Genomic DNA, 26,512 nt, shown 5'->3' on the forward strand with positions numbered 1-26,512 from the left:
TTTTTCCCCCGATGAGTGTTAACTGATGTCTATTTATTTGGTGTTGTTCAATTAAACGAACCCTAATAAACTATTGCGCTACCTCATGAGAGGGAGTGATGTACTCTGCAAGCATTTGGAAAGAGATCGATGCCAAGGGAGAGCTACTAGTTTGCACTAGTCAACTTGAGGCTGCTTGCTTCACTTCGTCTACCAGACGTCCATTACAGGTTAGTGGTTTGTCAGAAAATTGGCAAAACTGTTGACCTTATTTTCCTAAGTAAAAGCAGCTGTTAGTGAATGTATTTTTTTTTTTTTATGAACACAAGGTCTGCTTTCATCGTTAACAGAAATGCGGTCTTTTTTTCCTTTTTTTTTTTTACTGTTAACAGGCTGCAAGTTTACACGAGTTGAATAGTCTCAACGATTAACTGATTATCAAAAGAGTTGATTCGTGATTGAACTAAATTTTGCACCTGGAGCGAATAGCGAATATGCGAGCATGCCTCTTTTAATGGCGACTTTATATTACAAACAGCGGACCAGTTTTGTTGGTTAGACCGTTGATAATTTCCTACAAATATTTGTCATTTGGGCGTCGTTTGCTATAAAAGTTCGCTGTACTCAGAGATGACGAATAAATTGCTCATTATGCAGCGGTTGCGCTGAAGCGTCCAAAAGAAGTGAGGCGAGTGTTGAAGAAAATGGAAACACGGCAGAAGAAGGACACGAAAGAGATGACGAAAGCTTGAAAAGTCACTTTTTCTGGAAGAGTTGAATTTGGCAGCAAAAGAACAGCGTGCTGAAAAAAAAATGGGGGCGGGTAGAGGAGAGCAGATTCGTGCAATGACATCACTTTTCCTCAACCCAAACACGCCACAGTGAAGCGACGGCGAGGAGGAGGAGGAGGAGGAAGAAGAAGAAGAAGAAGAGAAGAAATGAGCCCAGCAGAAACAGTAGGAGAAGGAGCTTGTCCATTTCGGCCCAACCGGCGTCGAGGACCTCCAAGAAAATGAGGTAAGCGCGTTTGTCCCTTTACGTCGTCATTTGGGCCGAGGACGGGCGGTGGCGGTGGCGGTGGTGGACTTGCTGGTGCTGGAGGTGCTGGTGTTGGATTGCGGAGAAGGCTTGGCTCGGTTCGGCTGCCGCCTGTCGCAGGCAGCAGGCCGAGCAAGGGCGGTGTAGCTCGGGAAGGGGAGGCCCCGGCCGCCTGCCTGCCTGCTGGAGACCCCGGCCCGGCGTTCGGGCTTTTGGGCTCCATTTTTTTTCTCTCTTCTTCTTCTTGTTCGGCAGCTGCCACACGTCGTGGAGGCTCGTCAGCTGACTGTTGGAAACACAAAGGCCCAAGTTGACGCTCACTTGGAATTTGGCACATTCAAAATCGTCATTAATGAGAATGGTCAGGCTTTCAAAACAAGAAGCGCTAAACCCAGGTTACACTTTCATATTAGGGTGTTAATGCTGGGATAGGGTTTTATTTTTGAACAGATAACCAAGTACATCATAACAATAACTGTCCTGATTGCTCCCTCACTCTCAATTGTTTTTCGTACAAATGCAATACATAAAAAATCGTCAAAATGAAGACATACACAATTAAGGGATCAATATTAACCCAAAACAATTAGAATCAAAATCATTAATCGAATCGTTACATTTAAAAATGGTTGCAACCTTGAATTGTATTGCATGTATCAAGATACGTATTGAATCATCTTTCATGAACTATGTGGACCAAATATAAATCGGTTTGATGTTGCTGATGATTTATCGTTTGCGCGAACTGAATTCACTTGGATAACTTTGAAGAGATTTGACGTGAAACATGACAAAAGCTACAGGCCGCCATATCCAATCGAATCATAACACCGCTGAATCGAATCAATCGTCGCATTTTATGGTAGTAGTAGATATCCTTGAATCATATCTAGAATTGATTCAAATCGTCTTTAGCGGCACATCACTGATGGTTATCCAGGGTCTGTGTGCATCTGTAGTTGTGCTGCCAGTTGTTCCATTGGGTATGTTTTGTTTTTACATCCTTTGTACAACTTGAGGTCAGTCAAGTGTTATCATTTGTCTTCCAGTCATTAGGATGAGATAAAGTCAAAATGTTTGCTCGTGGGACAAAGCATCCTTTGAAAACATGAAAGGATTTAGAGGAGGCTCTCTTCGTAAGATTTTCGAACCTTGCATGGAATCCTAAAAAATAAAAATAAATCTTATTAAGTCAGAGCCCTTTATCACAAAAAAATGTCACAGGGCCCTCACTTGACAAATATTAACGACATCCCCTGATCTCAGAGGGCAAACAAAAACTCAAATCTTATTTTAGCATTCTAATCCACAGTTGACTCGCTAATGCTAATTAGCGCGCTACTCGCTGCACTTTTATCACTCAAAAGAACGGCTCCACGCTGGAAAAAACTACTTTTTCCTTCTTACTCTCTAATGTGGCTACAACTTAATGGAGACCGCGTGGAACCACACTGCCCCTAAGTGGCCAAATCGGGTACAACATGAACAGCGCTCCAAATAAAGGCACACAGACAAAGGCAGGACAGTATAAAATAATTTAAATAAAATAGATTTTGGGACATTTAAAATCGATTCTGAATCGTACTAAATGAGAATAGCGATTCTTATGAGAATCGATTTTTTGGAGGGGGGGGGCACACGCTAGTACAAAGGCAAGATTAGGGTTTCAAAGTGAGGATAAAAAAAGGATTAGGGTTTTAAATTAAATGTGTTGATTTTTGTTTGAGGCATGTTCTTGTTGTGACAGACGAGGCGTCACATCAATGTTGTCAACAATGCGTTTTCTTTACAATGCGTGCGTTTTTTTCCCCTTCCTAACGATTTACTTGCAAAAGTGGGTCGCAACATGCGATGTGTCAGAAGCTCGCCTCTCAGTCAGCCAACAGACGTGAGACTTTGCTGACAGAGGAAGTGTGAAAAGAAGGAAGTGGCCTTGCACAAGTTTGCCGTTTCGCTTTCAAATCGACGCGACTGCTCTCTGGACTCGAAGCAGAAACAAGTTCAAATTTTCACCAAGGGGACACGTCCGCGCGACATTCGCAATCAATAGTCGCTTCTTCAATTTTCCGTGTTGCAGGTAAGACTGCTGAGAGGAGCACATTGTCACGTGCGACGCCCGCCTGCCTCAAACTGACACAAGAACACAATTTAAGATTTTAAGCAAGAGACTAATTAGTAGGGGTGTGGCAAAAAATCGATTCTCATAAGAATCGCGATTAGGAATTGATTCTGAATGTCCCAAAATCGATTTTATTTAAATTGTTTGATACTGTCTTCCCTTTGTTTGTGTGTGCCTTTATTTGGAGCCCTGTTCATGTTGTACCCGGTTTGGCCACTGAGGGGCAGTGTGGTTCCACCCGGTCTAATAAACTGTTAAGTTGTAGCCACATTAGAGAGTAGAAGGAAAAAGTAGTTTTTTCCAGCGTGGAGCCGTTCTTTTGAGTGATATAAGTGCAGCGAGTAGCGCGCTAATTAGCATTAGCGAGTCAGACTGGAGTAGATCATTACGATTCCTTGATAAATTGAAGCAAAAATCATTGTCAATCAAATCATTTTGAATCAAAAATCGCTCCTAATCGATTCTGAATCGAATCGCAGACCCCAAAATCGGAATCGACTCGAATCATGAGACTTTCAAAGATTTCTACCCTTACTGATTAGGGAGTGTGTTTCTGGGTTAGGGTTTTAATGAAAGCTCAGGAGTTTCAAAGTCAGCGGTAGGGTCTCAAAGTGGGGATGATTCAAGCCAGGGTTAGGTTTCAAAGCGGTCCTTCAGTCCACAGTTTGCGTCTCAAAGTCGGCTTTCAAGCCAGTCGGGTGGCAAAGAGATTTTCGAGCCAGATTTTCAAGTTAGAAAAAGCAAAGCAAACAAACTTCTGTGAAAAGCCGAAGTTCTACTTCTGCCGTTTGGCGACACAACATTAGCTTAGCGACGAGCATTGTTTTAGTCTGTTCTCTCTTGCTCTGTGTTGTGACGCTCGGGTACTCCTTGTCCACCTTATTAGCATATTAGCGGTGTGGCATGGCGGCTTGTGATTGGCGAGTTTGGCAGGAGAGGAAGGGCGACGGTGTTTTTGTGTGACATGAGAGTCGATACAGCAGATTGGCGGCGTTGTCTGGGATCAATCAAAAAATGATGAATCCGAATTTTCATGTCCAACCGTTGTTGGAAAGCGAAGTCAGGCGCAACACAAGCTAACCGGTAAAAGTGACCGCATTTTGGGTGTGATTATGTGATGTCCGATGACCTTGAGATGGGCGTGGTTTGTTGCCAGCAGGACTTCCATTTTCAGCCACTTGCTTTCAGCTGTCGGTGCGGCGGTTTGTCAACATGCGTTGCCAGCAAGCGCCGCGTGGATTGTTGTCACGTCGCTAAGTTGACGAAGCGGGCGTTAACACGCGCTAACGTTTGCTGTGCTTGTTTGCCGGAGGCGGACGTCCGCCAGCGACCCTCGCCCCCCATGGTGCAATTTGACACGGCTGGTCCAAGTGGTGCCGGGCGACGTCAGCGGGCCGCTTGGTTGGGCGGCGCTCGTCCGTCGCCTTTGTCGGCGGCTAATTGCTGCCAGATGTGCCGCGCGCTGCGTCGCCTTTCTGGCGGCAGACGCGGGAGGAGGGAAAATTTTGTTGGCTTCTTCATCTTCTGTCTTGACGGATACTTTGTTTTTTGTTTTTTTATTTAGAACAAAAAACACGTTGATTTGAAAGGCAAATACAAAAGTACAAATACGTGAAGATAATATTTCATCCAATATCGGTTGTTCAAAATCGGCCATCCGATGAATCGGTGTTTTACCAAAATGCTGCAATTGTTCCTCTCACCAGTTGTTGATTGTAAATAGAGCCAACCGAAATAATCCACAAATCAGGCATGGTTTGAGATGACCTGGTGTGAGGAAAGATCCACGGGGTCTTGTGGGGCTCCTTGTGATGTTAGCGGGGGTGCGAGCGAGTCTGCACAGCCACCCGTGGTTAACAATTTCTCACCCGTGGCCGCGTGTTGTCGCGCATGCGTGGCCACACTTTGAAGATGGCCTCCTACCTTATCGACCTGTTATCAGGCAGTACTTTGAGGCGTTACCATAGTTACGCACCAAAACCCCCCCAGCATTAACATGCCCAAATACGGGCGCGGGTCCACCAGGGTGCAAGTTGGTGGCTTCAGCAGAAGCTGAAAAAGTACTTGCACTTAAGACATGAATACAAGTACAACAACTTGTGGCAAGAAAAGATGCTCTTACAACAAGTAGTGATTCGACGCCTCTACTCAAGTACAGACTGAAATCGGCAGTGGTGCCTTGAGCTGACTTGAAATTCTAACGGAAAACACTCGTATCGCAATTCATCTTTTGCCATGGGAATAAACCAAATGCAATGAGTCTGTTCCAGCCCCCCACCCCAAAACACACAAAATTCATTTTGTGAACACATCTGTTAGGGGTGTGCCCAAAAAATCGATTCTCATACGAATCACGATTCTCATATAGTACGATTCAAAATCGATTTTATTTAAATAACTTTATACTGTCTTGTCTTTTTTGTGTGCGCCTTTATTGGGAGCACTCTTCATGTTGTACATGATTTGGCCACTTAGGGGCAATGTGGTTCCACACGTTCTAATACACTGTTAAGTTGTAGCCACATTAGAGAGTAGAAGGAAAAAGTCACGATCAAGTTATTCCAATAAAAGTTTTTTTTTTTTTTTTGCAGTGTAGGAAGAGCATATTTCGATCACTAATGTTAAGATGCTTCTCTGTATACATTCGTAAAGTGTTTTTGTATCAATTGCTGTTCTTTTGAGTGATAAAACTGCTGCGAGTAGCGCGCTAATTAGCATTAGCGAGTCAGACTGGAGTAGATCATGACAATTCTTTGCACATCTATAAATTGAGGCGGAAATCATTGTCAATCAAGTCATTTGGAATCAAAAATCGTTCTGAATCAAAAATCGATTTTGAATTGAATTGCAGACCAAAAAAATCGGAATTGAATTGAATTGTGAGACATTCAAAGATTCCCACCCCTGATATCTGTATCGGCCCTGGAAAAAAAATGATCTTGTGTGCCGATTTATAGTTTTTGTCATTTTTAAACGTGCCCAAGCGTGAACGTTTTTTGGGATTTTTCATGCGTGTTGCTTGGTCCATGCAGCTGTTTTCCGCCGGGCTTGCCACTTCCTGTCCCCGCCGCACTTTGTCTCTGTCAAACCATTCAGGCGTGTTCATCGTGCATGTGATTGGTCATAAATAAACGGCGTGATTCCCAAACATGGCCGACATCTTCAGTCGCACGCAAGAAAAGCCCAATCGGCCAAGGCCGCCCTACGATTGTGACCCGCTCGTTGTTCTTCTGTCGAATCTCTCAATGGCGAGCGATTTACAGTTGTTGAGGTGTCCCATCATCCCGCCGCAGGCGCAAACGGTTCAAATCGTGTTCTCTTCTGCGCACGGGCCGCAGCTATTGATCTGGATCCTTATTGATTTAGCCCTCGGCTACTTTTTCACTTAATGGAGGCTTCATTTGACCCTTTCTTGCTCTTAAGTCAATTCAGACGAGGAAAGACCAACTTTGCCTTTGTCAGTCAGTAAATGAGTTGATTTTTGTTGTTGTCCACTAATAGATGAATCGGGTGATGATAGATGAATCAGCGATTCCCTAGCACCATCTAGTGGTGAACTAATAATTCATTCGTTTAGAAAAACGACTGCTTATGTCAATAGTATGCAAAAAATGTATCGCATAAATGTATTTTTTTTTTACTCATTCACTGCCATTGACGGTTATAAACGTCAAAAAATCTTTTTAACTATTTCTATTAGTTTAACATTTTTTTTCTACTTTTGTTAACTCTTTGACTGCCAGACGTTTTCAGAAAAGGGATGCCGTCAGTGCCAGCCGATTTAAGCATTTTGACTGTTCTTTCAAGGTCCACAGAAAATGTTCTGTTTGGACTATGGAAACACACGTACTACCAAATGAAAGATTGAACTTTCATCTTTCGTCAGAAAAAAAAGTTTGTTTCTACCTTATTCCGTTCTTTAGTAATCAACAATAGAAAATGGTTAGTTTCACCCAAATTCGCTTGTTTTGGACCAAAATACGGAGAAATCAAGCTTTTAGTGAAACGATATTATTTCAAGCACTCTAGTGAATTTTACACTTCTTCTTGTCCATGAATGATGCCACAAACACCTAAATAGTGCTTTATTTCTATAAAATACTACCACCAAGAATGAAAAAGTGTTTTTTGATAGCAAAATACGTTTATTTACATTCAACAGTGTAACAATTTGACAACAATTTGGCAAACTATTTACAAATGTGTGCAACTGTGGTGCTATTTACAAATATGTGGATGTTTCAACGACAGTTTTTCTTTTTGTGAAACACTCCCCTGCGTGCAAAGAGACGCAACAGCATTTGCACAACAGATTAGTTTCACTGCGATTGCCCCTTCGCGTGCAGACGCTACACTTTCTTGCCGGCCGTTTTTTCCGGGGAATAGCAAGTATATACTGCAGTGTGTGTTGCCATCAAGTCTACTATCAGGATCATGCTACGGTTACGTTACGGTGGTGTTACGTCTGGCTTCCTCATGTCCTTCAGTTGCTATACCGGGTGGTAAAAGATGTTCTGATCCATTTTATCCACTCCATTCATGGTGGCATCGTAGTCCAGAACCAGTGTCTTCTCCGTAATCAGACTGTACCCGCTCCTCCGATGAATATGCATTGGACATCCGATCGAATGTCCGCTTGTGCAGCTCCGGCGTTAGCAGCGCTAGCCGGTGAGGCTTTATGACGTGAGAATAAAGGCCGCGTCCAACTGTGGCGTCAACCTCGGGATTCACCATCATCATCATCATCAATGTGCATTGGTCGATGCTTTTCGACAACTCTCCATTGCCCGATCGAATCTCCGCTTGTGTAGAAGTACCCGGTCGGTTGTGCTGCGCGTTTTCCGGCGTTAGCAGCGCTAGCCGGTGAGGCTTACTACGTGATCATAACGGTCGCGTCAAGGCTTCCAACTTTGGCGTCAAGCTCGGAGTCATCATCATCGTCGACATCAATGCGCTTTTTAGTATTGATCGATGCTTTCCGTCTTTGAAAGAAATGCTCAAGCGTGAGCTGCTTGCAACCGGTCGCCATTGTGGCTTCATCAGCCATTGTCCCCTCAACACTCTAGCTCCGCCTCACGTCTTCTACTGACGCCCACGGTGGGCGGCCCATCCAACCTTGTGCAAAGAGAGTCATCGCTGCCATCTCGGGGCCAAAACGAGTCATTATACTAACTAGATCTGCTTGATACTTTCAGCACAGCTACCCAAGGCTTTCCTCCACCCGTTTCCAAAAAAAAAACAAAAAACCATAGTGAACGTCTTTTAACGTCCTCTGGGCCCTTCCGTAGGTTTATACTAAATGTTTTATAACGTTTATGGCGGTCAAAGAGTTAAGGTTAGGATTCACACATTAAGCATGGAAGAATGTAGGGGTGTGAATTGCCTAGTACCTGGCGATTCGATTCATAGGTCTCAATTCGATTCGATACCGATTAATCCCGATACGAATCTATAAATTGATTATTGCGATTTTTTATTTTTTTTTAACTCAAATTTAGAAAATACTAATTGGTAAACTTGTGCATGTATACTGTAAGATTTGTATGAAAATGTATTTATCTGAAAATTCAGGTTGCCATGCTTAACGTGTGAATCCTAACCCTAAGTAAGACGTTTTCTTGAATATTCCCATAAAAAATTGATGTTTAAAAATCGATTCGGCCGCGTATTGAATCGATTCGAGAATCGCGTGCTGTAATATTGCGATATATTGCAGAGTCTATTTTTTCTAACACCCCTCGAAGAATGTTATATTAACATTAAGCTTTAATATTTGATTTCAATGCTGTTCAAACATGAAACAGACTGCAACAGACTGTTTGCTAAATGCAGTGGCTCAGTTATAAGCCTGAATTTTCCAATAAATAAAAAATGTTTTCATACAAATCATACAGTGTACATGTACAAGTTTACTGATTAGTATTTTCTAAATTTGAGAAAGAAAAAAGATCGCAATAACAATTTATAGATTTGCATCGGGATTAATCGGTATCGAATGGAATCGTGACCTATGAATCGTGATACAAATGGAATCGCCAGGTACTAGGCAATTCACACCCCTACTCGTGACTCTAGTGCAAGTGCGAGAAAATATTATCAGATCTGAATGGATGTGTTTTCCCGCATTTCTTGTTTAAATCGGGCTGGCCTGTGCTTCCCTCCCAAAGTCTTCCTGTTGCCGTGGCGACCGCTCTTCCTGTGGGACAGTTTGAGGATGTGATGGGCTTCATTCATGACCAGAGTGTCAGCGGGCCAACTGTGGCGGGCATAACGCCCGTAACGCCTTCATTCGGCGTCATCCAGTTTCGCCAAACAAATTGTGAACATTTTTGATTTTGTCCGTCATGCTGTGATCCTTGAAAACATCGGGAAAAGACACAGGAAGTTGGCCATTTTGCTTTAAAATGGACATTTCGGGGTCAGTTTGGCCACGTCCACGCATCAAACTACAGATTTTGTTCGATTGCATCCAAATTTGAGGGCTGTTTGCGAGCCCAACGTTTCCAACCTTTTGAGTAAAGGCATCTCACGGCACGCCATCAAACAAAAAATGGCTAAAGTGGACGCGCAGGTTAATAATTCTGTATCTTCTGCCATCTCGTGGAAGAGCACTTCATTGTTGTGCCTTGTCACTATACGGACTCCCACGCTGGTCTAGTTCACGTCGTCGTATAGCGCCACACGACGTGCTCCATGTTGCCCACTCGGCATCCGCTGCAGCCCGCTCATCCTGGAAGGGGGGGGTGGGGGGGATTTCCATCTGCTTTAGAGTGTTTCGTTGCCCTCTCGGGTGATTAGATCAGGAGATGTCGTTAAAATGTGTCATCTGTGGGAATGTGAAGTGATTAAGGGTTGAATAAATTTGACTTGGCTGAACAATTACGTACGGTTTGCGTGTGGCTAAAGCATGACACACAAAAAATGCCAAATCTCAAACGGCAATAAATCAATTCAGCAAGTTTAAAAGCCGGACCTAATGTCTTGCATGTGATGGAAACAAAGTTTCCATCTTTTTTTTCTTTTTTTTATTGCGCTTCTCATTATTGGCAACCCGAACGCCAACTCCAGTCGCAGGGCACGTGTTGACAGTCAACACACAGTCGCACTTAAAGAGCACCTGTGGTTGTCAGTTGAAAAAAAATGAAGATGGTTTATCAGGAAAAAAAAATCAATTCAGCTGTTTAAGCAATCGCTTAGCGACTTCGCTGTTGGCCTTTTAACGTCGTCATGGCAACAAACAAACAACATTTTCAAACTTGGACAGCGGACCTGAGAGATGAACTCCAGCTAGCTTAGCGCTAGCTTAGCGCTAGCTTAGCGCTAGCTTAGCGCTAGCTTAGCGCTAAACTAGATTGATGAGGATGCACCGTATGGCGTGCAAAAAGCAATATGTTAAGCGCTTCTCCATTTATAATACACCATTTTGATTTTCAGGAACAGTAAAATGAGCTATATATATATATATATATATATATATATATATATATATATATCATATTATTCGCTGTTGGACTATTTACTGGATGCCAGAAAGATCAAGTGCACAGCTGTGGAGCTTTATTTGTTGAATGCGGAAGAAGGTCTAAACTATTCAAAATAGTCTCTACTCTTATACTGTCTTAGCCACATCGGCTCTGCCTAGCCCATGTGAGAATTTGTAAGACCTGATGGTCTTAACTGGTTTCAACTGGATAAGTGTGCCAGAGCGCAGATAGATAGGAAGGCGCCAAGCCAGGACCGGTCACAGCGACACAACGGCCTAGTTTAAGTCGCCTATCTAATCATTAAGAGCCCTAATCTAACAATACATAGTGTGGCGTTTTCACCGTAGAGGCAGAAAATCACGTGGAAAACGTTGCGAAGAATGTGTTCAAGTTGGGCTCGCTTAGTGAGTGGCAACGTAAGATGGCTGCCGCACATCCTTGCGGATGGAGCACGTGCAAAACACAAACTAAAGTTATTTTCAAGGGAATTACCCTGATCCCGTTTATATGGCCAAATATTTGGGTTAGAAAGAGGTGCAACCCGAGGTCGTGAGTTTTTAAAAACCTGAATAAGGGCATATTTCTGTGTTTTGCGTGTAATATTTGGTGATCCAGAGAGACAATCTTCTTATCACAGAGCTTTTTTTTTTCTTTTTTTTGCTGGTGTGAAGGAAGGATATCCTCTCTTGCTCTCTCTGCCATTCCTTTGTGCTCTCCACCACCTCCGCTACGGCAACCCCCCCTCTCTCTCCTCCTCCCGGCAGCTGCGGGGTTAATGTTTAGCAGAGGCAGGAGTTGTAAGGGGGAGGGCGCAGGCTCGAGCGGGAGGCGGGGTCTGGTCCACAGCTGTTGTAGTGGGGGAACCGCGCTGGCTGTGAGTGGCTCGTTCCTCGCCGGTTGACTCGTCCTGGAACAATGGGAGATGCCGCCGCCAGCTCCGCAGACGCTCGGCCGGCGTTGGCGGCCCGCGTCGGGCCTTTCCCGCAGCGCCTTCCTCCTTCTTGAGGACGGCGCCGCAGAAAGTGAGCCGTCTCGCCGCTTTGGCGACTCGCTTTGGAGATCTCCGCTGCTGACCGGATGACCGGAAAGGCGCCAACCGTCAAGGTGAGCGAACGTGCTCTTTGTCTCGACACCTGACAACGTAACATCTTCTTTTTTTTTTGTACGTGACATCACACGTTAGAGGTGCGACTTTGACAAGCGAGTGCGAAGGCGGGCTTGTTTTGTTTTTTTGTTTGCTTGGAGCCAACAAAGCCTCATAAATCTGACAAGCGGCTTCAAACACCAGCAGAGACGTCAGGTGATGCGTTTCCTCCTCCGTGTGTGCGCGATCTCCCACTTTACACGGCCAACATCCAACCTTTCGGGAGCTCCCTTCCCCCAACTGCCCCCGCCCCCCACCAGCCCAAATATTGCTTGTGTACCATTGGTCTCGCTTGGCGTAACCAAACATCAGACAGGAAACGCCCCCCCCCCCCTCCCCACTTCTCCCTCCCCACCGCCTGATCCTGTCTCCCCCCTCATCGTCACATCTCTTTGATATTCCTCCCGAAGTTGAGCGTGCAGACAATGGCGGCCAAGTGGCGCCTGACTTGTGGCCTACATTTTCTTGCGGTGAAGATTTTGGATGAGTGGGAGGGTTGCTCATGTCTTGTTGTTGACCAACGTTGACGCAGCGTGCGCCAAATCCCCGCGAGTGCCACCGACTTCATTTATTAAGGAGCTTTCTGTGAATCAATTTTTTCCTCCCTCATTCCAAGAAACGTGCGAGTCCACAGCAGCTCCGAGTATTCGCTTGTGATTTTGGGGTCAGGGGTCAGGCGCTCCTGTGGGGTTTATAGTTCAGGGCTTGTTTTTGTTTTTTTGGTCCAGTCCAGCAGGTGCAGCAAGGAGCCGGCCCAGATGATCTTCCCGTGTTCTATTCAAAGCCAGAGTGGAAAGGGCAGATGCTCAACACCTCTAATCTCATTTCACTCCCGAGGATCAGGCCCGGCTCGGCCGTAGACGCCAATGGCAAAGCGGGAATTAAGGCGCCAGCTCGACGCCCAAACAGATCACACAAGATGAGCCTGAAATGCGCCGGCGTCCCATTTGGGAAGTGTGACGGGTCACTGGGTTAAAAAGCAATCCCAGCTGGGCTTGCAAATGGCTCGACGAATGACGGAAAAGTCCGTCGGTGCCTGTGGGCTCGCCTTTCCTGCTTCTGGGGGCATAACGGGAAGAAAGTGTACTGTGAAAAACAAATAAATAGAATAACAGTAGGTGTTTTGAACCATGATATAGTGGGGGAACACTGTAAACCCTAAAAAGATGCGTTGATGGTTCTTATCTTTTGGTTTCCTGATGACTTGGAGGTGAAAGCTGACCAGGAGGATTAATTGAAGGGGGTCGGGGGCTTCTCTGGGGGTTTCCTGTCGTGCCGGTGTGGTTCTCACTGTTGGAGCACGGCCAAGTTTGTGGATGATTTGCTCGCTTTGTCACCTGGCAGGCGGATGTCCATTGTTAGAACATCAGCTAGATGATTGTTTGTTTTGTGTGTGTGTGTGGGGGGGGGGGTGTTCGCACCCCAAAATATTGAACTCCCTCTGCGTTGTCAAATGGCCAAACTGTACTCCGTTTATCAGTCACACAGCTTACAAGGTTTTTTGGGTAAAAGCCATGACTCGGCTGTTTGTCTTGAGTTGCGAGCAGAAACTTGAGTTATGAGTGCTGGAGGGTGGCAGCGTACTTCACTGCAGCAAGCAGCATTTTGGCATACAAAAAAATGTTTACTGCCACTCCCAGCAGAAGTCCAAACTCGTGTTTGAAGATTCTTGGCAATTTCTGAAGAATGCAGGAATAACCGTTGTTGTGTATTAATTCTGTTAAAAGCAAGCTTCCTCTCAAAGACTTTTGAGCCGCGAGGCCGCCATATTGCTCCTCCCAAGAAACGTTTACAGTATCGAAATTGGAGAACATTTCAGACAGTACTTAGTAGAAACAGCATGATTTATGAAGTTTTAAATTAGTTTGCATAAACAAAGAGGACTTCAGACATTTTTCAACTTGCCTTAAATACATGTATAAATTATATGTTCAATGATGTTTACAGGAGGAAACGTGTATATTTTTATTAAAGGATTATAACTGTAATTCAACAATTCAACTCAGCGATAAAAGAAAAAGAGTGTCACATACCGTCCACTTGTTAATTATTATTTTTTACTCTTTAAAAAATAGTGACCACCCTGCCACAAAACCCCCAACCCAGCCCCCCCGGCCCTATACTAACTGCCTACGAGCTGTATATGTCTAATCTGTACGTATACCGTATAGTTTATACAGTAGTCTGCTCGCGAGATGGGAGGAGCAAGATGGCCCCCCTGTCGCTTCAACGGCTTGCAGGGGCGTGTATAGGTATTTAGGGCATGAATCGGCTATCCAGTCATATATTCGGACCAGTGGAGTACACACCCACTAGTCTAAACAAGATATATATCTATATTAGAAAATGGCCGACTTGCTCGTTGAGTCGTTTGTTTTTGTCCAAGACCCCCCCAATTGTCTCGTAAGTTAACGATAGGCAACAAAGATAATGAAAAACTGTGTTTTGTCTTGTCTTCTCAGCTCCTTGCTTCAGTTGTTGGGAGAGCGAGGCACATGACGCCAGTCTGAAACTTCTTCGCAGCTCAAAAGGAGAGCGGAAAACAGGTGTGTGCGTGAGTCCTTCACAAAGGGCTGACAATTAACGACTGTAGGACATTTTCATCCCAACCAGTCATTTTCCCCATTGATTGATTCTTGATTGAACGAAAGTCCGCAAAGGCAACCCGAGGTCAATTGAAGCGTTGCTGTTTGCAAAAAAAATAGGGCTGCAGCTAATGATTATTCTGAGGATTGATTAGTCTGTTGATTTTTTTTTTTCATCATTCTTGAATGAATGAGACAACCGCCCCCACCCCCTCAATTATTTTATTGAAAAACAGGAAATTGTTTCAAAATAAAGCGGAAAATTGACAAAAAATTCTTTATTTTCAAAACGATAAGCAGATGTTTGCAAATGTCTGATTTTGATTCAACACAAAGAAAATCGGTCCGCTTTCATGGAGGTTGACAGAAAATGGAAATTGCAACTCAAATTTAGCATCGCCTTTTGGTTCCCGTTTCAAAGGCAAGTGAGAAGCGTTGAGTGCTCAAGCAGGCCAAACGGAGCTCATGTCGACCGCCAGAGGAATTGATCGGACTTCTGACTGGTTTAGACTCTCTTGTTACCACTCAGGATGGTCAGCGGGGGGGTTTGAGGCAACGTTCGATAATCTTCCTGTAAACGCTTTGTGCGCAGCTCCGGTTACGTCATCAAACCAGCTCAAGCTTTATATTTTCTCTTTTCTTTTTGGCTACATGGTAGCTAAGCCAGCACTTAAGGCCCACTCGGATACTGCACTAAAACAAAAAAAACAAAAAAGACACGTGCCATTTGTCTCCATAAACGGATTCATGAAACGACCGAGACGAACTTGCTATGCGATCATTTTCTCAAAATCCTTCGTTGTGATGGTTAAAGCCCCCAAACGTTTAACAAACATCCACACGGCAGCAACAAAGCCGTTCCAGCGGTCAGATGGGGGATATCTCCTTCCGGTCGGAACCGCTGACAAAGCCAAGGGAGTTTCCGACCTCAGTTGACGCCAATATTCTGAGAGGGGACACGACTACAACGATTGATTAATGAGTCCGTGACGTGATTATTGGTCTGACTTCATGTGATGTGCTGACGTAATCGGTTTTGTTGGGTTTGGTTTGTGGACCCGACCCACCTACGGGTGGTCCTCTTTAAGATGTGGACTCACCTGTTTGCGTCTTGTTGCCGATTCGCTTACTTAAGTTAAAGTTCCAAAGCGCCGTGTCCCTTTTTATTCCTTGGCATTCAACAAATCATGAGACTCATTCGACTGAGTTTCTTTTTTGTTTTGATTGTAAATTTTAACCTTGTTACTGTTTTATTGTTTTTAAAATGAGGGTCTGTTCCGCTGTGGCTGCTTTTCAAGTGTTTTATGATGAAAATGAAGTACAAAAGGATAAGGAAAATTAATTTGTTTCACTCAATAATATAAATAACTTGTCACACTTGCAAAAAAAAAAAAAACTTCTTTGAGTTTCCCTTTTTGATCAACAAAAAAATGTGGAATGTGCTAATAACTGGATAAATGCACATTTTTCCATGTCAGACGTACACATCTTTCCTCATGTATTTATTAATTATTTGCTATTTCTTATGCGTTTGAGATCATCAGACAAATTATGCAAATTATTGTAGTTGTAGTGGAAAACTGGATTTTTTTTTATTTGGGGGTGGCCTGAGATTCTGCTGTTACCTATGGAGGACCAAAAATGCCCAAATAAAAAATAAAATAAAAGTAAAACTGAAAATAAAAACGAATGTGAAAATATAATTAAAAAATTAAGTACAAAAACATAATATAAATCTAAAAATACATGTGGAAATAAACACAAAAATAAATATATAACTAGCATTAAATATCAATAAATAAATACGCTCTGCTCTCATATTTATTTTATGCTACAGATGCTGTCAACATATTTTTATCTTTTTATTTTTCAAATCTCTCTTTTTTTTTTTTGCTTTTATGTATTTGTTGTTTTTTCCCCCATGTGTATTATTTATTTAATTAAATTTTTTGAAATTTTGAAAGACGTTACTGTGCAAGAATGAAGATGATGAACGACTGCATCCGTTCACACTGACTTTTTACTTAAAAAAAATACACAAAAGATGAAAATATTTCAAATGTTCTCTTTTTACAAGAGGTGCTACAGACGCTGATTCATTTAGAAAAGATCTGTCGTTCAAATTGACAGTTATTTGGCGGATATTTTGGCCCAGGGCAAAACTGACACACAACAAAATATTTGCTTGACATTTAACCATCTTTCTTCCTTTTTTGTCTTTAAAAAAATATATATATATTTTAGAAAAATCTCACAGAAAGGCCACCGTAAGAGCGTTCCTATTCTCACAAATTTGCTTTCCGCAGTGTGAAACTTTGGGCCCGTTTAGTCTGCGCGGGTCGAGCTGATCAAACACAACACGATGACGAGCGTTGCCGCGTGTCCCTCCAGATGAGAAGCATGTCGGACGAGGTGGAGCAGAGAATGTGCGACGAGGACTTTTGCTCGGACGAGGAGGGCGAGGAGGCGGACGTGGAGTCGTACCTGGAGGATAACAGCAGCGAGCTGATGGACCGCCTCAAGGAGCTGGAGGTGAGCGACGCGCACCAAAAAAAAAAAACGGACCAAGCTCTCCTCAGAACAACAAAATCGAAATTTTGCGCTACTTGTACACGAAAGACAAACCCTATGACAAGAGGAGAATCCGTGACTTGGCTTTTTGTTTAGCAAATCGACTTTGGCAGCCTCCAATATAGAATGGAAAAAAAAAAATTCTCATATTTTGTCATTTCTCTCCCAGGCAGAAAATTCGGCCCTGATGCTGGCGAACGAGAGCCAGAGAGAAGCATACGAGCGATGCCTGGATGAGGTGAGGTCACGTGGAAGCGCAGACGTCAAATGGCTGCGGTGCGAATCCAACAAAAACTGTTTATGCTTGCAGGTGGCCAACCACGTGGTCCAAGCTCTCCTCAATCAGAAGGTAGCGTGCGCGCGCGTTAGCATTAGCATTAGCAACATACTGTAGTGCGGTGGCTGACCCATATGAGTGCTATATGTGCGTTTGACGGAACAGGATCTGAGGGAAGAGTGCATCAAGTTGAAGATGTTGGTGTTCGACCTGGAGAAACAGAACCGAACACTTTGTGAGCTTTTTCAGCAGAAGCTGCCCAATCATCCCGCTGCTCACTACCAGGTGACCTTATTTCACTTTTTTTTTGTTTTGTTTTAAACAAAATAGTGTTTGCTGCAATTGACCTTTTAAAACAGTGTGACCAAAGGCGCAAAGGCTTGCTATATTTTTATAATGCTGGGATGCCAGCAATGAGAGAGAAAAAAACGGCTAACGCTAGTCGTGACGCGAAAAGCAGCACACAATCCTACTTTGGATTGTGTGGAAGGTTTCTAATCGCTTCACTAAAAAGTGAAAGTTGACAAGTAAATACGTTTCAAGTTCAAATTATTTCTTGTTATCCACTGTTAATGTATGTATAGTCGTTAGCACGTTGCTAACACAATTTTTTTTTATCAATCTGTTATTTTGCATGTTTTAACGTAATATGGATGATTTGTAAGAGCCATTTCTGTTATGTGTTTATTTTGTTAAACCTCCCACCACTAGGGGGAGCAGTGGTGCCAAGTTGCCCTGAGACTACTTACATCTCAGGTGTTACCAGTGGAGAAGGCAAACAGTTTTAGACTTGACTCGATGTTATGGATTTTTTTTTTTTTAATCAAAATAGAAAAATTTCTTCTGAAGCAGTAAACACACTTGAAAGGGACTGTAACTAAATAAATCCTCATTGCAAAGTCCAAACTAGTGCGCTTCACTACATTTGTACGTAACTGTATTTGAGTGCATTAGCAGCACACATTATTGTGTATTCTGAAGAGCTTTTAAAAAAAGGAGAAAAAAAAAAGCTTTTCCACGACGTGCAATTTTTTGTGTCTTTGTCCTCCCGAATCGCGAGCATTCAACAAGTGAACACTCTGAAGGCAGGGGGTTATAATTACCATAGCATTTATGCTAATTTCTTTTAGCATGTCTGGCATTACACGTATTAGTAGAAGTTAGCATGATGATTCCTTATTTTATGTATCATTTTTACTGTAAATCACAGTTGGGAATGGCAACGAACGTTTTGCCTCATCTTGCGTTTGGAGAATGTTTTGCTATCTGTCAAAATGCCCACTCTGGACAGAAGTCACCAAAAAAGCCCGACCCTTATGCATTTTTCTTGACCGCTTTTGTTGTTGTTGTTGTTGTTGCTGCTACTGTTTGGATGTTAATAAATATATTTTTACAAGGCAAGCGGGGGTTGTCTGACGAGCGTCTGCCTGCCCACAGATCCAGGCGGGACCCCTCCCAGACTACAACGCACAGCTGCACAATGACCCAGCCAAGCATTTGGAGGCTGCTCAGACGGAAGCACAAGCCAAGGTGATGATTGCAAGCCAGCTTGCAAAGCGCGTGATGACATCATAAGCCGTCATCTGACATTTGCGCCTGTATTGTTTGCCAAAAGGGGCTCGTGTGGCTAATCTCCCGTGCACTCCTTTTTTTGTACGCTCGCACTTGAAGGTCTTTTTGTGATGCTGATGGAGGTCTCGTTGTGTTCTGTCCAAAGGGGAACGGCTACCGCACTCAGCACTCGTCTCCGGGGCCCCGCGGCCCCGCCGCCTCCATGGAGGCTCTTTCTCCCTTCTTTAAGAAGAAAGCACACATCCTGGAAGTCCTGCGCAAGATGGAGGAGACGGACCCTCTCAAGTTCCACCCGGCCACGGCCGGGTTATCTTTCTGCGACTACAGCCAAGTGCTGGCGTCCACCGAGGCTGCGTTGGCCTCGGCCGACAAATGCCAGCACGCGCGCTGCCGCTGCTCCCGCTCTGACCCCGATGCGCTCCAACATATCAACGGGGACGGGGGGGCGGTGACGTGTGAGGGAGGGAACAGCTGCTGTCTGCACTGCAAGAGGAGCCCGGACGGACCTCCGCAGCCGCGCGCCCGCCCCTGCGCCACCAAGAGTTGCAGTGCGCCTGCCGCAGCTACCAACGAATGTCCTACCAAGAGCCGAACGGCCGAATGTGTCCCCGCGTCCAAGGACGACTCGCACTCGAAACCAGCAAACGATGCCGACGCTGCCGATCGGAGTCCGGAGGGCGAGGGGCCGAAACAGGACGGCGAAGAACTCACCGGCTTCTCTCCAGCCCCCGAGCTTCAACTTCCCGCTTCAGAAGACGCGCGCATCTCGCACTGTGACCCCGAGGCAGGCGACGGCGTTCCCGCCACTTCCTCGTCCAACGAGAAGGGCGGCGGCGCTCCGGAGGCCGTGCGAGCCGGCGCCTCCGTCAGCCCGAGCCCCTCCTGCCTCAGCGAGGTCAAAACGGCCGCCATCAACTCGCCGTCCAAACTGCTCAAGTTCCTGAAGATCCCGTCCATAGGAGACAAGTGTCAGTCCTCCAGTCCCGCCGTCCGCCTCAGCCCCCAACTCACCCGTAGCTCCCGGATCCCTTGTCGCACCAACAACTACGAGGTGTACCACTCTCCCGTTCCCACCCGTCGAGCCACCACCACCGAGCGCTGCAGGCAGCCGCCGCCGCCGCCCACCAGGTCCGAGTCGTACCCCGCCACTCACTCTGCCCCGACCTCCCCGCCGCAAGCTGAAGACGCACCTGCTAAAGACGCCAGTCACGGCAGCTTCTCGGCATCCAAAACCAAGATGGTCACCCCCTCAACCACAGCCTCCTCCCCCAAACTAGCGGCGAGCATCCCGCATTATGAAAACATACGTGACCTCTCCCCTAAGCCACGCGCGGAGGAGCCCGCTCACGCTCTCGAGAAACGAACCACTCTTCCATCTCAAAGCAAAACCAACGGGGGCGAACGCAAATTGGTTAAATCGCTTCCCGAAAGCATCCTGGCCGCGTCTCCTGAGCGAAATCCGTCGTCGTCGTCCTCGTCGTCCGAATCCACGTCGGACGACGAGGACGATTCCGACAGTCCGGTGTGGGTCAACCATCGCAGCCTGGCTAGCGCTCCGTGCCGAGTCGAATACTCGCAACAGAGCTGCGAGGCTCCCCAGCCGCCGCTTCCTGCCAGAAAGAACGACTCGTCGTCCATCCCCAAGAGGCCCGCGGCGGGCGCGGCCCGGTCGCAAGCCGATTCCAGCCACTACGCGTTCAAAGACAGGCTGGCTGCGCTGGGCAAGCTGAGGAGCTCGGAGGACTTGCAGGGGGGCTTACGGCCGCCAGAGGGGGCCAACGAGGCCGCCGAGGACAGGAGTAAGACGGCGGAGCTCCACAAGGAGGAGCCGAGACATTCGCGGTACGCAGACTCAAGTCGAGGTAGCGGCGGGGCGTTGAAGTACCCGGGTTCCTCTCAGCCTCACGAACAAGGAGGCAAATCGCCAATTTCTTCCGGTCTGGCCAAACAGGAGCTTTGCGTGAGCTCCAAGAGCAAAATCGGCCTGCCGTCGCCTAACGCAGATGCGCCGCAGGTTCTGCGGAACAACATCAAGTGTCCCGGCTCACTCAATCTGCCCTACAATGTGAAGGCCGCCACGCAAAGTAGCAACAGCCCCAACAAAATCCCGCCAAAGTCGCCGTCCAAACCTTGCCAGGGTCCGTCCGTCCACAGAGCAGGCAGACCCCCAGATGCCCCGCGCTACTCCTCCAAATCGGAGGAAAGGACCAAAATCGGCGGCAAAGGTAAAAAGAACCCGATGTACGGCGACAGCCTGCCGCCGCCTCCTCCGAGGCCTCCCACATCTGACGGCGAAAAGGCGGCGCCGCCTCCTGTGCCCAGCCCGCAGTCGGCCATCGAGCAGAAGGTGATGAAGGGCATCGAGGAGAACATGCTTAAACTCCAAGAGCAAGACCGAGGCCCGCAGCCCGCCGAGGCCAAGCAGAAGGCGTCCAACGGGATCGCCGGCTGGTTCGGACGCAAGAAGAGCAAACTGCCCGCCCTGAGCCGCAAGGCGGACGGCGCCAAAGCCAAAGACGAAAAGCGCGAGTGGAAGATCAACATCCCGTCGGTGGGCAAGGACTCGGCCAAGTTGGCCGGCAGGTGTCGAGAAGGCGTGGAAGGCCTGAACATCTCCACGCTGATGGAGAAGGCGGAAGGCTTGCGGAGGGCGCTGGAGGAAGAGCGGGCCTACGTGGAGAGGTCGGGCAGGGGTCACTCGTGCGAGGTGGTCATGGACCCGGCCCAGGGGCAGCTGGCCGTCATGTACCGGGGCGGGCGCTCCGACAACTTCATGCAGCAGCTGCTCAACAGGTGACACCGCACTCCACTCGCAAACAACGCCAGGAACATTGGTGTCAAGTTCTGCCATTTTTTTTTTATTAAAAAAAAAAATTATGAGTTTCCGACAATTTCAACATTGGAAATTTAAACGCTGTCGCTGCATCGCAGGTCGTACGGCCAATCAAAAATAACAAAACGCATCACCTGTCTGCCATCTAGTGGTAAATGGTGGTATTACAACTTACAATTGCAATAAATATAAAACAAATGCAGTCACAGTTGAGAAGCCACAAGGGGTGGTTTAGGGGTGATCAATCAGTTTAACAGTTTTGTACATTTTGACACAATTTCATTGCTACATTCATGAAAAAGAAGCATCAGACTTTTTGGTCATGAGCATCCAATCTGTTAGCTTGTCAGTAGCACCTTAGCTTTAATATTAACACACGCAAAGGGCATACAGCTAGCTTCCCCCATTCCAATTCAGACGTCTCCAGAGGATAGTGATGCCGAGTTCTGAAACATTTTGTAGCTAGAAAAAAAAAGCGCTGAATAGCTTTTGCCTAACAACATTAAGAAAAACGTAATTTTGTTAAAATATTATGTTTTTAACAGTGCTGTTAACACATTTCTCTAGTTTCTTTAAAAATAACGTACATTTTAAAAAATCTATCAAATGTCTTAAATTTGAGGGGTGCTGGCATTCAATTTAGTCAAGTGGTGCTTGAGAACCTCCAAAAATGGGCGAGAAACGCCCTTGGGACCCACAAATTAGCATTTTTGCAGTTAAAAAAAAATTAATTAATATTTTGTGTCCCCCAAATCCACTAGTGTTTTTTTCTGGGATCAACCCCCCCCGCTTTTCCGGAAAGATGTACAGTGTATTGAATGTTTATCAAAAAATTTAATTGAATTGAATAGTTGTTTGGATTTGTAAAAATAATAATAATAATAAAAAAACTTTTTTTTTCTTCTTCTTCTTTTTTTTATTTTTTATTTAAAGCTACTGAACGCAGAAAATTTAATTTGGCCCAAAAAATGAAGCGGCATTTTCCCTCTTGACGTGCCACATGCGCACATGACGTCACATCCGGATCAAAAGGGTGGGAAATTCAAACCCGAATCCAGTTTGAAAAGTATTGGGTAGAGGCTTATGAACAGCGAAGGTGTAATCTACTAATTAAAAAAAATGTTTCAGTCATAAATGTTTAAATAAGGCTATTGTAAAGATATTTGGGGGCAAATTGTTACATTGTCCGTAGGACAAGTGGGGATGGCAGTTTGACATCCACTAACCTTAAGTTGTGCCGCTTGGAACTTCTAGAGTGGACGGCAAGGAAGGCACCGGCATGCCGCAGCGGAGGCTCTCGTTCGACTGCAAGACATCGTCCAGGGCTGCGTTCGCTCAGCAAAGTGACGTGGTCATCGGTCACGCCGCCGGCGATGGGGACAGCGTGGAAAAGGTTGGTCGTCGTCGTCGTCGTCGTCGTGGTGATCTTCCTTTCGAGCCTTGATGCAAAAAACGATGAGCGGCCGTGGGCGCGCACGTTTGCTTGTGTCATGCAGGCGTCCCATCGACTGGGCAAGATCGCGTCTGATGACAACCTCGCCGATTCAGTTCACGCTCAACACTTTGCAGGTGAGGAGAAGGTGGCGAGTCAAGCTGGCATCAGCTGCTTTGCAAATATGAACGTCATAAAGTTCCATTCAAAGATGGACGTTTGCCGACAATTAACATGAAGCTTTTTGACCTGCAACCGTCCCTTCCCTTAAATCTCTTCGTATGCTCTCGCAGGTTCCGGCGCGTCCACGTACACGCTGGACAGCGGCATCGGCACCTTTCCGCTCCCCGACTGCGGCGGCGGGGCGGCGGGACGAGGTCTGTCCAAGAGCAGGGCCGAGCAGCGGCCCTCGGGCCCGCCGGGGAGGGCCGGCCGAAGGGCCCGCACATTGGACAGGGAGCCCGCGTCGCAGGACGAGGGCCACGCCGTGCACAAGCAGCCCCTGCCCAACGCGCAGCACGCTTCCAAAATGGAGGGGAGGGCCTCGGCCGGCCTCATCCGCGAAGGTGAACGCTACGCACTTGTGTTGATTCCCTTACAACGTACATTTTTCAACAGACGAAAACTAGACGAGTCGAAAGCCCCCAATAATAAATCTTAGGGTTGATTTTAGTCGAAGGGAAGGAATGTGGGTACAAGCTAGCTGGAAAAAAAACACACAAAAAACCTGATGAGACACGTCGCAGTTCACCGCAAAGACATCATGCTAAGCTAACGAAGTTTGGTGGCATTAAACCCACCACAAACTAATGCTGGCTAACTTGCTAGCTTGTAGCATGTAGCGATAGTGTTTTCTTGGACTAAAACGATTGACTAAAACTTGACTAAATAAAAGCAGGAAGAGGTTGACTTTAATGTGATTAAAAACTAACAAGCATGTTTGAAACTGGACTAAAAGTGAGACCACATGTAAAAGTGTCTGATAAAATGAGCACACACGGATCTAGCATTCCACATGCTAGCATACGGGTGGTTTGCTTTTCTTTCTATCGTGGAAATGCAAAATTTTCAAATGTAAACACGCAAGATCTGTCAATTCAAGTGTCACGAATAGTAGGTGAAAGTTGAGTTCACTTTTAGCCAAGCAAGTCCTAAAAGTAGCGATTTAATTCTGGCTCATGTGACTGGAGTCGCCTGCTCCAAAATGAAATGGATTATCATCGCTCAACAAAGTGTGTACACACCATCGATGTCCTCCGTTGCTGTTCCGCAGACAAAGAATCCCACGCAGCGCACGTGTTCTCTCCTCGCTCCAAAACGTGGACCTTCCCCAACCTCAAGACTCCGGCAGGTCCCGCCGACGTCTACCTGGCCGTGGAGGAAGAAGATGAGGACGAGGTGTCCTTCGGCGCGCCCTTCAGAGCGGTAGGCGCTTTTTGGCAACCTCACACATCTGTGCTGGGAATCGAATTAACTTCAAGCTCAAAATATATATATTTTTGTTTACAAATCAATGGCTTCATTTGAGGAGCACATTTTTCAACTTTGAGGAGCTTTATTTTTTATTTTTATTTTTGCATCATTTGAGCTTATCTTAAATGAAGCTTCTCATTTTCTTCTCAGTTATTTTTGTTGCGTGCTTCACTTGAGAGGCAGGAAGAGAGACGACGGGTTCCCGTTCGTCCTCATGTCTTACGTCATCTTAAAACACCAAAGGGCTTTTTTCCTTCAGTTTTTTTTTTACTGAGGAATAATTTATCAACATGATGTGAATAATTCAGATAGCTGTAAGCAGTAGTGAAGTGCTCCTCTGAGAAGTCGCAATTTTCCACTTCTTTTTTTTTTTTGGTAGTAGCTAGTCCATAAATCATCCTATTTTAGAAACGGTGGCATGTAAGAAAAATCCAGCATTTATACTTGCTCATAATAATAAAATGATCTGACTTGATCTGAATGTCAAATGTATTGGACACAAAACGATATTTAGTGAGAAGACACACGTGGCCTTCAAAAAGAAAAAGAAAAAGGAGGAAAAATAAATTCGACATGTTCATGTGAGTGTATCCCAGTAGATGGGGTCTGTTCTAAAAATAGCTTACCAGTGATGAGACACTAAATTGCTAAGAATTTAAAAGAACGTCAACATGTATTTACTGTATTTATTTACACTTAATGTACCTAATGCTCTGAACCATTTAATTTTTAAACAAAATATAAACAGGAAAATGTTTTTATATAACAAAAATCGTTTTTTAAAAATGGGCATTTTACAGCTATCGTTTTTTTTTATACCATGATGCTGCACTGTTTTTTCAATATCGGCCCATGCCTACTTACTCAAAAAGAAGTGGCTATATGCCATATAGCCACATAAACTACACAACTGGCTGTAACCCACTTGACGTGCGTTACATAAGACCTCAGTCAGTTGCGGATGGTGCGTTGGCCTTCGGCGAAGACGTTGCTCTTCATGCGCATCTTCAAAGCAGCGAGTACTTAAAAGTCCTCCCTTTTCTCCAGAGCTTGAAAGCCAGCGGCCCGTCTTCCAGCCACGCAACGGAGCCCGGCGGCGGCGGCCTGCCCGTGCCGGCCCAGTCGGGATCGAGCCGCCGAGGGAAGGCCCGCGCCCCCGGCGTCACGGAGATGAGCCGGGACGCCGGCCTTGAGCTGCTCAGGGAGCGTCCGGAGGAGGCGCTGTCGCCCGGCCGGCCGCAGGTTCTAGAGACGCCCGAGTCCCTCAGCGACTCGCTCTACGACAGTCTGTCGTCGTGCGGCAGTCAAGGATGAGTCAAAACTGTACTGAAGCGGATCTTGAAGGAAACTCTGAAAGCGGGTCAGGACTCCTCCCCCTCCTCAGGATCTCCAAACAAAGTGAAGCCGAACCCACCAAATGATGGAGCGCTGTGTACAGGACTGCAAACGCATGAGCGAGTGTGTGAGCTAACCAATAGCACAAGTGGCTAGATAGGTTCTTCGTCATCATCATCGTCATCATCATCCAGATTCTCTCAGTGCGTCCAGGACATGTCATTTCACTACATCGTGTACTTGAAAAAAAGAAGAAAAAAAGGCAGCACTAAAGTAAAAAAAAAAAAGAATGTTCATCTGATTTTATTTTATTTTTTATTTCAATGTAAAAATGATTTTATTGATCATGTTGATTTGATCATTTTGCAATCACGTAAGTTTGTCTGAAAAAAAGTCTGTTTGAAGCCACGATGCATTTAAAGGTAATATATACCAGCAATAAGAATGAAGACAAATGGCTACGCTATTCAATGAATATTTCTATTTATTTATTTGAAATGTACGTCACTCATCTTTTTGTAATCTTTCCGTGAAAATGGAAGACTTTGACCTTAGTTTAGGTTCCTATTTTCAAAGTCAATATGTGTTGCTGTTCATGCCTTAGATAGCTCCCCTGTATGTACTGCCCTTTTGCAACTTTCTATTAAAAGCTTTTCATTTATTTTGAAAT

At 45.5% G+C, this 26,512-nt stretch overlaps 1 protein-coding gene across 3 annotated transcripts; it reads left to right on the forward strand.

Annotated features, from left to right (window-relative positions):
- Nucleotides 1-116: 116 nt before the first annotated feature.
- Nucleotides 117-26,503, forward strand: nckap5l (NCK-associated protein 5-like). 3 transcript variants are annotated; one of them, XM_086069703.1, is made up of 14 exons: nt 117-209; nt 862-996; nt 14,227-14,310; nt 16,741-16,881; nt 17,090-17,158; nt 17,231-17,269; nt 17,363-17,482; nt 18,635-18,727; nt 18,915-21,562; nt 22,857-22,995; nt 23,099-23,171; nt 23,328-23,600; nt 24,308-24,459; nt 25,555-26,503. In XM_086069703.1, exons 4-14 carry the CDS (start codon nt 16,741-16,743, stop codon nt 25,819-25,821), a joined length of 4,014 nt encoding a protein of 1,337 aa, XP_085925829.1. In that variant the 5' UTR covers nt 117-209; nt 862-996; nt 14,227-14,310; the 3' UTR covers nt 25,822-26,503. The 3 variants fall into 3 exon arrangements, with proteins under 3 accessions (XP_085925829.1, XP_085925830.1, XP_085925831.1); XM_086069704.1 differs by lacking the exon at nt 117-209 and having other exon boundaries at nt 702-996; XM_086069705.1 differs by lacking the exons at nt 117-209; nt 862-996 and adding an exon at nt 11,443-11,724.
- The last annotated feature ends 9 nt before the right edge of the window (nt 26,504-26,512 follow it).

This window comes from Leptonotus elevatus, chromosome 2, assembly GCF_054856555.1.
Source record: "Leptonotus elevatus isolate MCC_2025b chromosome 2, RoL_Lele_1.0, whole genome shotgun sequence".
NCBI classification, from domain to species: Eukaryota; Metazoa; Chordata; class Actinopteri; order Syngnathiformes; family Syngnathidae; genus Leptonotus; species Leptonotus elevatus.

Coding starts and splice junctions, on each gene's coding strand:
- nckap5l (XM_086069703.1), top strand. CDS start 16,741: ATGAGAAGCATGTCGGACGAGGTGGAGCAGAGAATGTGCGACGAGGAC. Junction 17,159..17,230: donor ACGAGCGATGCCTGGATGAG/GTGAGGTCACGT, acceptor TTATGCTTGCAG/GTGGCCAACCACGTGGTCCA. Junction 17,270..17,362: donor AAGCTCTCCTCAATCAGAAG/GTAGCGTGCGCG, acceptor TTGACGGAACAG/GATCTGAGGGAAGAGTGCAT.